A 13,116-nucleotide genomic window follows, 5' to 3' on the forward strand; every position below is an offset into this window, starting at 1 on the left:
TTCGTTCATTTAGCGTAGCCTCGGTTAAAATGTACCAACTGAAAAAGCGTTTTGGTGATCTGATGTAAAATCCTCTCTGAATAAATATAAAAGAGCCAAAGTAACTAATGGACAAGATTTTGACCTGACTTCAAGATAAGCCAATAAATGAATTACGTCCCTAAATGTCCATTAGTGATCATGAGAATGGAGAAAATATGTGAAATGAGGAGAAACGCCACTGCGCAATAAGTCTCTGGTGTCCGGGCGGATTATGCAATGTCTATAAGCCACTTTTTCACTTCGGAACAAACAAAATGCTACTATCAGTCATACTGTCAAGTCCCCTCATCGGTCTCCAGGTGGTGCCAACCTCCGAGACGGACCACATTCCTCACACAAACACACACTCACACAGAGTGGACCTATTTTCCTGTCCCCATCCCCACTCCGAGGGGCCGGTATGGCAGAGATGTGTGAGGCTGTGGGGGATGGGGCCAAAGTAGTTAAGGGAAGATAGAGATGAAGGAAGTGAATAGAGTGAGAAATGGGGAGGGCAGAGGGAAAGAGAGGGGGGCGAGGGGGGGTGTGGCATGCAAGGCGAGCACATGCTGAGCAGAACATTGGACTCATTGAGAAAAGCGCGCTCTCCATTCATGCCCAATGCAATCCCCTTTACAGTGAAACCCCCCGTCATGTGCGTACAGTACGTCGATGTCTCCCTGCAGATGACGAAGTGATTGAATGTGTTTGTTCTCAAGTTGTTTGAGAAGTGAAAAACAACTTTCTCGACCCCCTCACAGCTCACTACACATTCTATATGTATGTGTTTCTGTATGGATATGTTTTGAATTGCGTAGTCGAGGAGCCGTCGGCTCCAGGTGGGCCGTTCATTTACATGACAAACCGTGGTGTGAGAAGTGCCAGTAGGCGGTTTGATTTGAGAGGAGTTTAGTGTGTGTCTGTCACCTCGTGTCCTCCGCGTCCGACCACACCCCTGTGCAGCGGACATCCGATCGCTTCCAAATGGAACGAGGTCACATCTGCACAGAGTGGGAATCACAGGGAGGGTTTACCTGTGTCTGTATGAATGAAAGAGGCAGGAGTGGGTGAGGTTTATTTTACTCATCAATTGACCACAGAGAACAGAGGAGTAACCCAGGGGTTGCTTTAGGCTCTTTGAATTATTTCCCCAAAAAGACAAAGAAAAAAGATTTAAAAAACAAAACACAAACATGTAATTTACTGATCAAAAATACCATTTAAAACGGTTAATTCAATCCTAGAAAACAACAAACATACATCTTCAAGTTATATATATATATATTCCACTTCACTTCAGAGGTGAATTAGCACATGAAAAAATGCAACATTTGCTTACTTACCTGCATTGACCCCTGTTTTGCATTGCAGTTTTTAAATTGTGTTGTTTGTACCTAAATGTGTATTCCACCGCTTGCTGTAAGAAAATAAATATGGGGGGGGGGGGGGTCCGAGTTCACTCACCATCACTGTGCACTCTCGCATGTACTCTTATACACACGGTAACCGTTGTATATGTATACCGTTGTGTATTCTCCAACTTGAAACCCATGCGTATAGATATTTTGTCATCAAACGGGAATAAGAAGGATGTCCAACTGCTCCTCTGGTGGCCCATTTATGCCTCCGCCCTCCCCATGAGGGCGGCTCTTTAAATTACCCCCCCCCCCCCCGTTTACTGCCGGAGACGACGAGACACACGTGCTATTTATAGGACGCGGTAGGAACAAACTTCTCAAGCCGCCGGTAAGAATATTACAAGCTCATTTTAGTCTTAAAAGTCCGTCCCGTTGTTTTAATTGGGAGCTTCACGCGCCCCTCGCTTCACGCGCCCGGGTCTGAAGGGGGCGGGCCGTGCGTCGCCTGACGAATAAAAGCTGCAGCCTATAGAGGGCTTTTTAACCGGGTACAACCAGCCAGGCTTAAAGGAAACATTTGGTCTTAAATTCAGAGCAGCGATTACAGCCGAGCGATAGGTCAGTGCAGGAAACAGCAGCGGCACCGCGGGTGAGATTCTTGTGTTTTGGTTTTTTCTTTTTTCTGCATGCTTTAAAGCGGGTTTTAATGCATTAGAGGAGCGCTCGAGCTCGAGGTGGGGTTGCACGCTTTAAATGCGAAGCCGCCTTTTGTTGAACGTCCGGGCTTCCCACCGCCGCGAACCCAGCGCACCTCGCTCGGTTGTATTGATATTATTATAATTATTATTGATATTATTTTAAACGTCTCCGTGTAGGTCCTCTTTTAAGGGGAGTCTCACCCCTAGCGCGCGCGCGCATACACTCACACACCACCACCATTGTACGGGTCGGTGTGTGTGTCTCCGGCGTGCAGACACGCTGTGAGATCTATAGAGGGAGGGAGGGGGGGGCTCTCAACATGGTCGGTGAGGGGGAGGGGGGGGGTTGATTTTGCAGAATTATGCGCAATCACGCTACCATTCGGTGTCAATCCCGTCGTTTGAGTGGCGGCGTGAAGGAGACCGAAATAGACCTGGGAATAAGCGCGGATTAATCGGAGTTGAACGCGTCACCGATCTGCGGTTACTCCGCTCTCGTTGTGTGTGTGTGCGCGTTTAGTTGTCGTTGCGGTCAGCGAGCTGCAAAGCCCCTTGTGTATTCTCCCTGACCCGTGTGGTTTTTGTTCTGTAGGTCCGAAGAGCTGAGAAAATATGAGCGACAAGGGGACCGTCTCGCCGAAAGAGGAGGCAGCAGAGAAGAGGGGGCGTGGAAGACCCCGCAAGCAGCCCCAAGTAAAGACCTCTGACGTAAGTAGTGCCAACTTATGCGTCAAAGTGGGTCATTGCATCCGGTCTTGCGCGTTTTCACGGGAGAGGTTTTTTTTTCAAACCAGGAAACAAAAACCATTGCTTTGGTGGCATCTGTTCCATAGTGCTCAGGTAGATGTCATTGCAGGTAAGCATCGTGCATAACCATATCCATAACATGAGCCCCCGGCTTTTTCCATGATGACCATTCGCTCGGCCCCTCATTGACCTCCACACCGAACTTCCGCTGTGTCTGAGCAGTTTGTAAGCAACCAGTAACCAAACACCTCTTGAACACCCCCCTCCTCCCACCTCTACCAGTCATGTAATGGATGACCCGGCCGAGGGGACCAGCAGAATGGCTCGTATAGCTGTCACTCAACGTAGCAGTGTTTCGGTATTGAATTGCTCTGTTGCCACGAGCTGCAGATGTAAACACGCCAGAACAGGAGCGCGGTGTGCTACGACACGCCTCGCAACCACAGGGCATCACGGGGATCGAGGCTCTTGAATTTGAGTTGCCACAGCAACGCGTGGCGCCGAGTTTTATATATATTTTTAATTTATTTATTTGTACTGTCCTTTTAATTTTACGCGTGACAGTCGGGTGCGTGTTGTTCTCTGCAGGGGCCGGCTCCTCCCAATAATATGTAAAGTGTCCCAACGCATCGCTTGTAAAACGCAACCTATTTCCCCTGTCTCGACTCGTCCAGGAACCAAGCGGGTCGCCGGCTCCAAAGAGGTCCAGAGGACGGCCGAAGGGCAGCAAAAACAAGACGGCCACAAAGGGAAAAGTAAGTCAATGCCGTCCGCGGGTGTGCTTCCTCTTTTTTATTTTATTTTTTTTATCACGCGTTGTTTCAGGGACAAGTAACCACAATAACGTCCAAAGCAGGCCCGGCCTCTCAATGAATTCTCTTTTGCAACCATTCATTTTGGTTGATGACCGCTTTTACAGTTGATAACCCCATCCTCTCAAGACATAAATAGCCTGGCTTGGGTTTCCCCATTGTAAGGACCTTGGTTTACTGCCTTACTTCTTTTTTTTTTTTTTTTTCAAAGTAATGTGCACCCTGTACTTCCTGTTCTCCAGCTTCCTGCAGCTTGTCATTCACACAGTTAGCTGCAGGTGCAGCGGCCGCAAGACTGTTGCCGAGCCGACACCGAGCGCCCCTCCGCCTCCACCCAGCACACAGCCCTAGTTCTTCTTTGCCAACCGTCTCCATAGCAACAACTGATTTTTCTCGTCCCTGCCCCCCGACGCTCCAGCTCCCCCGTGCGCTCAGTCTTCTCTGCTATGTATGGGAAAGGGAAGAGCGGAGGACTGAGTCGCACATGCATGATGCAGGTTGAGCGCGCTGCAGAGGGTTTGTGTCTCCGCTCCGCCAGCTGTCTCTGAGCCTCGGACCAGGTGGCCGGGCCAACTGGAGTGCCCTGTGTGCATTTCCCGTCGGCCTTCCAGATAATAGCCAATGAACCCGATGCCCCCTTTTCTATCGGTCTCATTACAGGGGTACTCCTGCCCTCTGCAGGCCGCTACAAGCAGAGCTCTGTGGAGGTTGGGATTGTTTATACCAGGGGTTCTCAACCTATAGTAACTTAAGGCCCACTGCTGATGTGTTTTTTTTTTTTCTTCTTCCCAGGACCACCTTTCCCAATAAATGAGAAAAAAAAGCACAGTGAGGCAATAAACTGGGCTGTAAATGTGCTTAATGACAGCTGTAATGGCTCAACTATATAATCTGCTTGCCCTCCCCGATCACTGCCTGCTATTATGAGTTGCTGTTTTTGTGTTGCTCCTTGGAGCTTTCAGTGACACAGGGTTGCGCCCCCCCCCCCCCTCCTGTTTGTGTCCCAATGGAAACACCGGCTAGCTAACAAACAGAAGTTTGTCCCAGCCTAATGTGACTCAATCACAGGTCATTGGTTTCACTTTTTAACTGTTGGGCCCTCGTGTGCCTTCTCCAGCACATCGGGATAGAAAAACAAGCTTTGTAAATTGGCCCGACATTTTTTTTAAACTGTAATTTCTCCCCCTAGATGGTGCTCTATTGACCATGTAAACCTTTTCTTCCCCCCCCCCCCAACAGAAGGCGGCAGCTGCCCCAGCTGCAGTGGGGAAACGTAGGGGAAGACCTAAGAAGGAGGTAAGAGTGCCATGACTGGACAGTGCTCACGTTTGACCGGCTGCAGGGTGAAAATGCTTTTTCTTTATTTCTATTTCACCAGCCGGCCTCTGATGAGTCATTCTTGCTTATCACAGCTATTTGGGTTTGTAAAGTGTGTTAGGAGACCTCCTTTTTTATTTTTATTTTTTTTGAGTGCTCTGCGTCCAAATGTTGAGTCTCGAAAGTTTCTGGGTTTTTTTTTTTTAGTTGCAAACTTGAGGTCAAATAAGCATGTTTTTAATCAAGGAAAAGTCTTGTAGTAACATTGTGACATGTGCATGAGTGGTTTGGGGCGTACGTTGCAACAAGTCTGGATTGGATTAGTCACAGAGAGCAATGACCCAAAGTTACCCTCCTGGCTCTCATTTTTATGAATGAACATCTTGGGCAGCAGTGAGTGAGAGCAGGAAATCCAAGGGAACAAAAACAGGATGCCTCATTGTGACTCACCACGCTCATGAATCACATCTCACTACAGATGGCTCCCACTTCCCCTGGGCCTTCTTCATGCCATAGTGCTTTATCCAAGGGCAATCATGTTTCACCATTCAGTGTTTTTATTACAAGCAAAAACCTTTTTTTTTTTTTTTTTCTCTCCGGTCACAGGAGAAAGAAGAAAAGGCATCCCAGGAATCATCTGAGGAGGAGGAGGAAGAGGAAGATGAAGACCAGTAATTACAACGCATGCTACCTCACTCAACATACTGACTTGCTGTTAACAAGAACTGGGCTGTATCTCCAACACCAGGTGCCACCACATGACCACTGTTCACGACAAAGCCCTCTTTGCCAAGAGGAGGGTTAACACCGTACCGATATCATGCAGCCGCACTGGATAGAACGATGGACCTTTTTGATCTAAGAATTACAAGAAGGGTAACGGTCCTTCTCTCAATGCGTCATCACAAATCTTTTATACTGGACAAACGTGCGCTCCGAGGAGCCCGGCCATTTCAGTTTTACCGGTTTGTAGAACATTCTCTCTGCTTAATGTTACTGATGTGTTGCCTCCGCATCTGAGATGTTGGGGCATATAGAGCGGATATAGATTACTTTTTTTTTTCCTCCATTGTTTTGTACTGGACAAAGGTGAATTTTACCGATACTTTTTGTTTTGTGTGTCCGTGTGAAGTGGTTGACCTATCCTTTGCATCGTATTATAGATGGAGTTGAGCTTCAGCGTTTAAAATAACGTGCGGTAGAGGGGCGTTATTTTCTTTTTTCCCACTTTTAAAATAAATCTGCATTAACTGATTTTTGCCCTATCCGACCGGTAGGTGTAGTTACACCTATCGAACCTCCTTCAAGGACCTGTGCGAGTAGCTGGGAGATGTTAACAGGTGTCGTTGGTCTGATTACTACTTGTTTTTTTGTTCCTTCGGGTTACATACCCTTTAAAAAAAAAAAAGAACGCACATAAAACATGAGTGTGCTGCTTTTCATGTTGTAAAAAAAAAAAGGTGTGTTTTTAAGGATAGTTTGCAGAGTGCATCAGCGTCATTTCTTCAGGGAGCTTTTAAAAACGCCGTTTCTTCGGCATCTTTGTCCTCGCGTGGTCCTCGGTGTCCAGACGCTCGTACGGCGAAACGCGGCATTTGTTCATTCCAGCGAGCTGCCGCTGCTCCGCCTCGCTCGGCCCTCCTGTCGCCGCCTGAAACGCTCATCTAGTCATAGTCTTCTGAAGGAAACGGTAGACGTTTGTATTTCGAAGTGTCAGCGAACCCACGGTTACAGTCCACTCAACTGGGTTTTCCCACACACCTTAAGCTGCTACAACCTCAGTTACGGACCCGGAAAACTGCAAACAGGCGACTCGAGGCCTGGAATTCATACCTCACTCAACGGCTTACTTTACTGTGTAACTGCATTTTTAACTGGGTTTATTTTATTTTTTCTCTTCAAGATGTAACCTCTGGTGTGAGTTGGAATGATTTTATTATCATTATTTTATTTTTGTGTTAAACTGACTGTCATGAGATGTGAGAAGCAAGCCAGGGAGACCGGTCGGCATGACGACTGCGTTTGCTGACTGTGGTAGTTTAGCAGGTGTTTTTATTCTTCTGGTGCACTGAAATGTTTGGTTCAGATACTTATGGACAAGACATTTGATCGACTGGGCGCTTCTCCCACTTGGCCGATATAGGGGCTACTTCATGTAGCCCCCCCTCAAAGTACTCTGGATTACATCTGTATCATTGTTTTTCTGTCATGTCAACCTACTGCATTCATTCATTTTACGCGCTGTAAACTCAATTGGATGCGATCTTTCTTTTTAATGTACACCGTATATAAATGTACAATGTCTATATTTCTATGGTGCCCTACAACAATTTGTATCAGAAATGGTCAATAAAGAATTTCTTTGACAGTTTTTCTGTCTTTTGATGTCATGCTACTTCCAGGTGTGCATCGCACTCCATGAGATGACAATGAGCTTAAGGGAGTCGTATCACTTTATTCATGCTTAAATCAGCTCCCTTTCAAAGCAACAAACCCTCCTACATTGCTGCCCAACATTTACATCAGTAGTCCGGTTACATTTATGTGCAAACCAATCCGTTTTACTAGCGCCAACTAATAGTTTCTAATTCCACTGCAAACCTCTTAAATGAAGCTTTCAGACAATGAGTTTAAGATGGCCGAGGAGCGTGTTCTACCAGAATTGTTTTTAGGTCCAAATATCACAAGTAGAACAATCTCTCCAAAAAAAAGCCCAAACTGCATCTACAACAATCTGTATGAAGACTACATTCCCAGCGGCAAAGGCAAATAAAGCGTACGCTTTCTCAAAGAACTGAGGTTTTTCCTGAGTGCTCGATAGTCAGATCTATATTATTCATCTGCAGCTGGAGGTACATTTCTGTTGGTATGATGCCATTTGACAGGACATATTTAGGGCACGAGTCACAGCTTATTTTGTGGATGTGAGGGGGTTGGTGTTATTAAAACGTGCCATTGACGAGAGTCATAGGGTTTGGCAAAAGCAAAAAAAAATCTGGAATCGAGAGGTGGAAATTAAACTTTAAAAAAAGCAGTTCAAATATTTGACTCACCCAATCTTATAAATCTGTCATTTTGATTTTGAGATGAAACTACATTGTTTCATGTCTACAAATGCAACTTGCAAACTGAAAGCATTTCACCAAAAGAAGCCATATTTGGATTTGAATGCACTGCAAACAACCTCTTCACAACGACGCCACAGTCGCAGTGATGATTTTAAACTAGTGCAGAACATTTGTACGGTGAACATTGCCCCTGAATTAAAGTCAGTGCAAAAGCCACACGCCGCCCACTCCAGCATCATGCTTGTAAACAACAGAGTGAACCCACAGGAGCCTTCATCTTTAGAAATATCCCACGTTATTTAACTCTGAGTCCTACGACTGAATACCACAGTAAAAGAAAAAAACTTTCAATAAATATTTTTCAAATAAATTAATGAATGGTGCCGTGTCTATTGGGCAAAAGGGATATGAACCGGAAACCACAGAAATGAACAGGCTGTACACTTTAAATAGGAAGGATAACAAATCAAAGTGTGACCAACAAACAAGTGTCTTGAAAGGACGACGGTGGCGTCCGCCCTGAAAGACGTTCGATGCTTCACCGCCATCATGCATTGATGTCTTTGGTCAGAAGAGGGCGTCGCTGTTGATAACCTCTGGCCCAACCTTGTACGATCTGAGGACATGAAGCACAAGTGTTTGGTCCGTTCACTTTGAAAAAGGACACAACATCCCTTCTAACGAAGAACTTGTGACCTTGTTCTTAATGTGATATGAAGACTCATTTCACCGAATCACAAAAAAACAAAAACAAGACTGCCCTGACCCCGAGCTCGCAAGCCATGATTATTACGTAAGGGACCGAATGTTGTTTTGGGTGAACAGACCATTTAAGAACATATTAATAATAACAGTCACACAGGCTAATAATAGCCTGTGTGACCAATATTTAACTCAATTTGATAATTGTTTTTTCCCCTTTTTTTATGAATCATAACGATAACGGCATGTCCACACCGCCACCTAGTGTTCCTAAAGGCTCAGTGCACATCATGTCTGACTGGAACTAACCCAGTGGAGCATTTCAAGTCTGTTGTGTTATTCTATCTAGTAGTAGAAGAGCATTTAGACTAGAGCTGCAACTAACGATTATTTTAATAATCGATTCATCTGTCGATTATTTGTTCGATTAATCGGATAAAAAAATAAAAAATGTAAAAACATTAATTTCCAACCCTTTATTAAAAATAGAACTGACTGTGCACTTCCTAAATATCTTTTGCACTAACACATTGCTCCTTGAACATCCCTAAGTAAGCAAATAAAATGGACTAACACAAAAAACATACACACATCACATGACAGCCGCCAAATTAAATATATTAGGCACAAAATCATGAATCATCCCCGTGGTGCTCCCGTGCCAGGCCATGTCGCTTTTGCATATCTTACAATGAGACATGTCAACCCTCCCGAATTTCAAAGCCCCTCCCGAAAATATCCCGGACCGAACTTTCTCCTGATTTCCACCCGGACATCAATATTGCTGCACCACCCGTCACTGGGCGCGCTGTTTCAGACCGAACAATAATAAAGGTTACACCTTGAAGTCGAGCGCGGCGATTAGAACGTAAAACTACTGGCGCTGCAAAGAAAACCGCAGCACCCCCCCCCCCCCCCCGTTGCCCGCTAGGACCCGCACCCCCCATTTCAGTGTGAAATATTTAGGTCGCATTGGCTTCTCTTCCTCCGCATGTTTCAGAACAGTAGTACGGGTCTCTCCGATGTTCTGCTGCGCGAGCGCTCAACTTTTTTTTCCTCAGCTCTGCGCGGTGCGCGCAACTTTCTTTTAATACTCAAAGATAATAGTCGCGCGACACAACGAATCGATAATGAAATTCGTTGCCAACGCTTTTAATAATCGATTCTAATCGATTTCATCGATTCGTTGTTGCAGCCCTAATTTAGACCACCAGGGGTATCAGAAGAACTCCAGTGGCGAGGAGGGGGGGGGGGGGGGGGGGTTTAAGATCTGGGTTTAAGAACCGAGGTTAACTGAACATAAACATTGATTCTGTGAAATGTTTTAAAGAGGCAAAGTGTGGTATCAGTCATGTTAATAACCAATTTTATCACTTAAGAGGAACTGAAACTATTCATCAAAAGCGATCGGGAGAGATTTGAGGCGGTGACACTTTTCTGCTACATTACTACAAACACGTGTACCACTGTACTTCCTACAGAACTTCTCGCAGCCAAGTTTCTATGTCGGAGGGGGTAGTAACCGACCAAATGAGGAACCGTTATGGCGCAACCAACAGTGTCTTTGGAAGCTACACTCCCTCCAGTAGTATCACAACTCTGTCCCACCAAAGTTTAAAAAGTGTCTCAGAGGAGACCAAACCCTCCCCAAAAAAGGGAGCATCGTACCCTCGTGTCTTCCTCCTTCCACAGCATTTCTTGCTCAGCTTCATTGAGCTCCTCTGATGGATCGTACGTGTAAACTGGTAACAGCTGATGACGGAGTCTGTCGATCCTGAGGGCCCAAACAAAAGAAATCATTGACTGAATGAGTTCCACGAGTTCACAGGAGAGAGAGAGAGAGACCGAAGCATGGTGCAGCGTGTCGATGGAAGAGCCTACCTCCTTTTCTTTCGGATATACATGACCTGTAACACACAACAGTTTAAAAGGGTTAGGTGTGCGCTGCATGACGCGGGGTCTCACAATGACAAATGGACGACCTTCTCACTTTCCAGCCAACGAACACTCACCACAGCTGCAGCTATTCCAAGAACGGTGAGGAGGAAAAAGGGCACCAACACATAGCCGACTGCCACATCTCCATCAACGATGGCAGGGGACTCTGTAGTGATGTTCATTGCATATGTTCAAGGGGGTGTGACGGGTGGAGGGAGGTCAGATAGGATGGGGGGGGGGGGGGCTGCTTGTGCAGGGCCTCTACAAGCAGCAAGCCCCCTCCCTGTGGCGGTCGGTGTGCAGCAGCGGCTCTTTCCTGAAGGGGCCCCCTTGTTGTTGATGCCTCATCCTCGTCGTTCATGTGACTCCCACATGGTATCGCTGCCCTTTGCTAATCAGCCACGAATCTGGAGGAGGGGGGGGGGGGAGATTTCGCGCACAGCGATGAGTATTATTCAGGAATTAACGTCAGCTCTGTCCGAATGAGCGCGAGTGAGGAAATTGATTCGAGCGTTCAAACTGCCCGATTCAACGCCATAGAAGTTCTGTTTTTTTTTTTTGCTAGCGAGCACCGTGACATCACATTCCACGCAGACGAAATAAAAGAACCCACAATATCACTCATTCTGCCAGGGGGTTTTCGTACATAAAAGCCCCCGCGGTGACCTAACGGCGGCACACATGTCACGCGCTACACACCTGTTAGAAAGGTAATGGTCGTCGGCTAACGTCCGCACCGCTAGCGCCTCGGTGACCGTTAGATGACGCGGGCGCTGCTGACGCGTCGTTTCATCGCACAAACGAGCTGGAACAAGACGAGGTTTTTACACCCGACGAGCCGCGGGACGCCGGTTCATCGTCCTCGATCGATCCGAGCAAACGAGCACTCACTGCGCGGGGAGGGAGAGAGGGGGGGGGGAGTGTTTGTGGTACGCAGGCTGCTGTCTTCCGTTAGCAGTTTAGCAGTGTCGCACCGTCGGCAGAACTTCCGGTCTGAGTCCGTCACAATAAAAGCATCACGACACTGCGCCAAATGTATGTCGAACAAAGCTGCAGTGTTTGTTATTTGGGTTGTGCGCGATTCAGTCTGTTTGTGTGGGGGCGGATATGGAATTATTTTCAACTGGAGCCCGGGATCACAAATATAACACAATTCACACAGCATCATCGTTTGCTGATATGGCGATTTTTTTTGTATTATTTATTTTCATCGCTAGAATTTCAGATAAATGGCCATATCTTTTTTTAGTAAATTAACATGGCGTTATAAAGAGCTGTCTGTGGTGAAACCGTCTGTGCATGCTCAAAACTGACCGCGTTCCCTCCTCTGCAATTTCATTGGCTGATAGTACTCTATCGGATTGGCTCATAGTTGGCGCACACCTTACCTGCACCAGAGTTCTAGTATCAAGCCTACGATGAGGGCCATCATCATCACAACGGACCATGCACGTTTGAAGAAATTCTACCACAAATAACCACGTGACCTTTATCCATCGAGGTAAGCTGAAAAAAATGCTCCTGTCGTTTCAACAGTGTCAAAAACGGTCCATCATCCATGAGGGCAGGTGAGAAATGAGGTTACTGAACAAAAAAAACATTATAGAAAGGAAAACGTATTGGTAATGCTGAACAATGTGAGTGTGAGACATCTACAATCTTTACCTCAATGCACACCATGTTGGAGGATTCAAAGCTGAACATATACTATACAGACATCCCAGGTTCTTTGCTATGTCAAATTCATATCCTTGTTTTTTACTAAATGCAGTTTGCAGTTTGACGCGCTATTGAATTTCCCAAAATGTGACCCTTAGTTGATCAGAGGAGGACCGGTTCAAGAGAAACAAAACACTGTAGTATTAATGACGGAAATTAGTTTTATTAGTTGTTTCTGTCCGAAAAAGTCCTGAGAACTTGTTGGAGTTTTGAACATCCAATGATGCGATGGAACCAAGCTTGACTTGTTTAATCCGTCATCTTCGTCCAGAAACCCATAGAAGAAGGAGGGGACAACACCTCATCAAGGTGGAGAGGAATCCTCGGTTTCCTTTTCGAGAGAGAAACCATTGTCTCTTTGAAGCTAATGTTAACCGTTCTAAAGTCGGACCCTACTCCTGTTCTCAATCCTTTCCTTTTCATACGTCTAAGCGCTGAGCAGCTTTTCTGACCTATTTTTATGTTTTTCAAACTGCTGCTGGAGGCATACAAGCATTTAAATGTGCTATGTGTGCTATGTGATATGGCAAACACATGAGCAAACAGTTCAGATTTAGCATGTACGGCGCAACATTGTGATCAATTTGAGAGTCATCTTTGTGTTTAATGGATGAGGGCCAATTTACACCTTCTCTAAGCTCTCCCGACCAATTCATCCCCCTAGTTTAAGGCCAAATATTCGCACACACTTACGCCTTACGGCTGCTGGCGGTGCTGCTGTCGCGGTTGTTAGGAA

At 46.1% G+C, this 13,116-nt stretch overlaps 2 protein-coding genes across 4 annotated transcripts; one reads left to right on the forward strand and one right to left on the reverse strand.

Annotated features, from left to right (window-relative positions):
* Positions 1-1,691: 1,691 nt before the first annotated feature.
* Positions 1,692-6,364, forward strand: hmga1a (high mobility group AT-hook 1a). Of its 3 annotated transcripts, none has more exons than XM_037477753.2 (5): positions 1,692-1,767; positions 2,670-2,785; positions 3,499-3,579; positions 4,876-4,932; positions 5,560-6,364. In XM_037477753.2, the coding sequence occupies exons 2-5, from the start codon at positions 2,690-2,692 to the stop codon at positions 5,626-5,628; spliced, it is 303 nt and encodes a 100-aa protein (XP_037333650.1). In that variant the 5' UTR covers positions 1,692-1,767; positions 2,670-2,689; the 3' UTR covers positions 5,629-6,364. The 3 variants fall into 3 exon arrangements, with proteins under 3 accessions (XP_037333650.1, XP_062418719.1, XP_037333649.1); XM_062562735.1 differs by lacking the exon at positions 1,692-1,767 and adding an exon at positions 1,833-1,997; XM_037477752.2 differs by lacking the exon at positions 1,692-1,767 and adding an exon at positions 1,841-2,028.
* Positions 6,365-7,099: 735 nt separating this feature from the next.
* Positions 7,100-11,648, reverse strand: smim29 (small integral membrane protein 29). The gene is made up of 5 exons (XM_062562734.1): positions 11,361-11,648; positions 10,736-11,068; positions 10,605-10,630; positions 10,392-10,497; positions 7,100-8,637 (listed from the first exon to the last, which is right to left on the reverse strand). The coding sequence occupies exons 2-5, from the start codon at positions 10,841-10,843 to the stop codon at positions 8,569-8,571; spliced, it is 309 nt and encodes a 102-aa protein (XP_062418718.1). The 5' UTR covers positions 10,844-11,068; positions 11,361-11,648; the 3' UTR covers positions 7,100-8,568.
* Positions 11,649-13,116: the final 1,468 nt, after the last annotated feature.

This window comes from Pungitius pungitius, chromosome 1 (assembly GCF_949316345.1).
Source record: "Pungitius pungitius chromosome 1, fPunPun2.1, whole genome shotgun sequence".
NCBI classification, from domain to species: domain Eukaryota; kingdom Metazoa; phylum Chordata; class Actinopteri; order Perciformes; family Gasterosteidae; genus Pungitius; species Pungitius pungitius.

Bases quoted from the DNA above. Each gene is read 5' to 3' on its own strand.
- hmga1a (XM_037477753.2), top strand. From the start codon at position 2,690: ATGAGCGACAAGGGGACCGTCTCGCCGAAAGAGGAGGCAGCAGAGAAG. The intron at 2,786-3,498 runs GTAAGTAGTGCC...CGACTCGTCCAG, and splicing joins CCCAAGTAAAGACCTCTGAC to GAACCAAGCGGGTCGCCGGC. The intron at 3,580-4,875 runs GTAAGTCAATGC...CCCCCCCAACAG, and splicing joins AGACGGCCACAAAGGGAAAA to AAGGCGGCAGCTGCCCCAGC.
- smim29 (XM_062562734.1), bottom strand. From the start codon at position 10,843: ATGAACATCACTACAGAGTCCCCTGCCATCGTTGATGGAGATGTGGCA. The intron at 10,498-10,604 runs GTAGGCTCTTCC...TTGGGCCCTCAG, and splicing joins TATATCCGAAAGAAAAGGAG to GATCGACAGACTCCGTCATC. The intron at 8,638-10,391 runs GTACGATGCTCC...TCATGTCCTCAG, and splicing joins GGAAGGAGGAAGACACGAGG to ATCGTACAAGGTTGGGCCAG.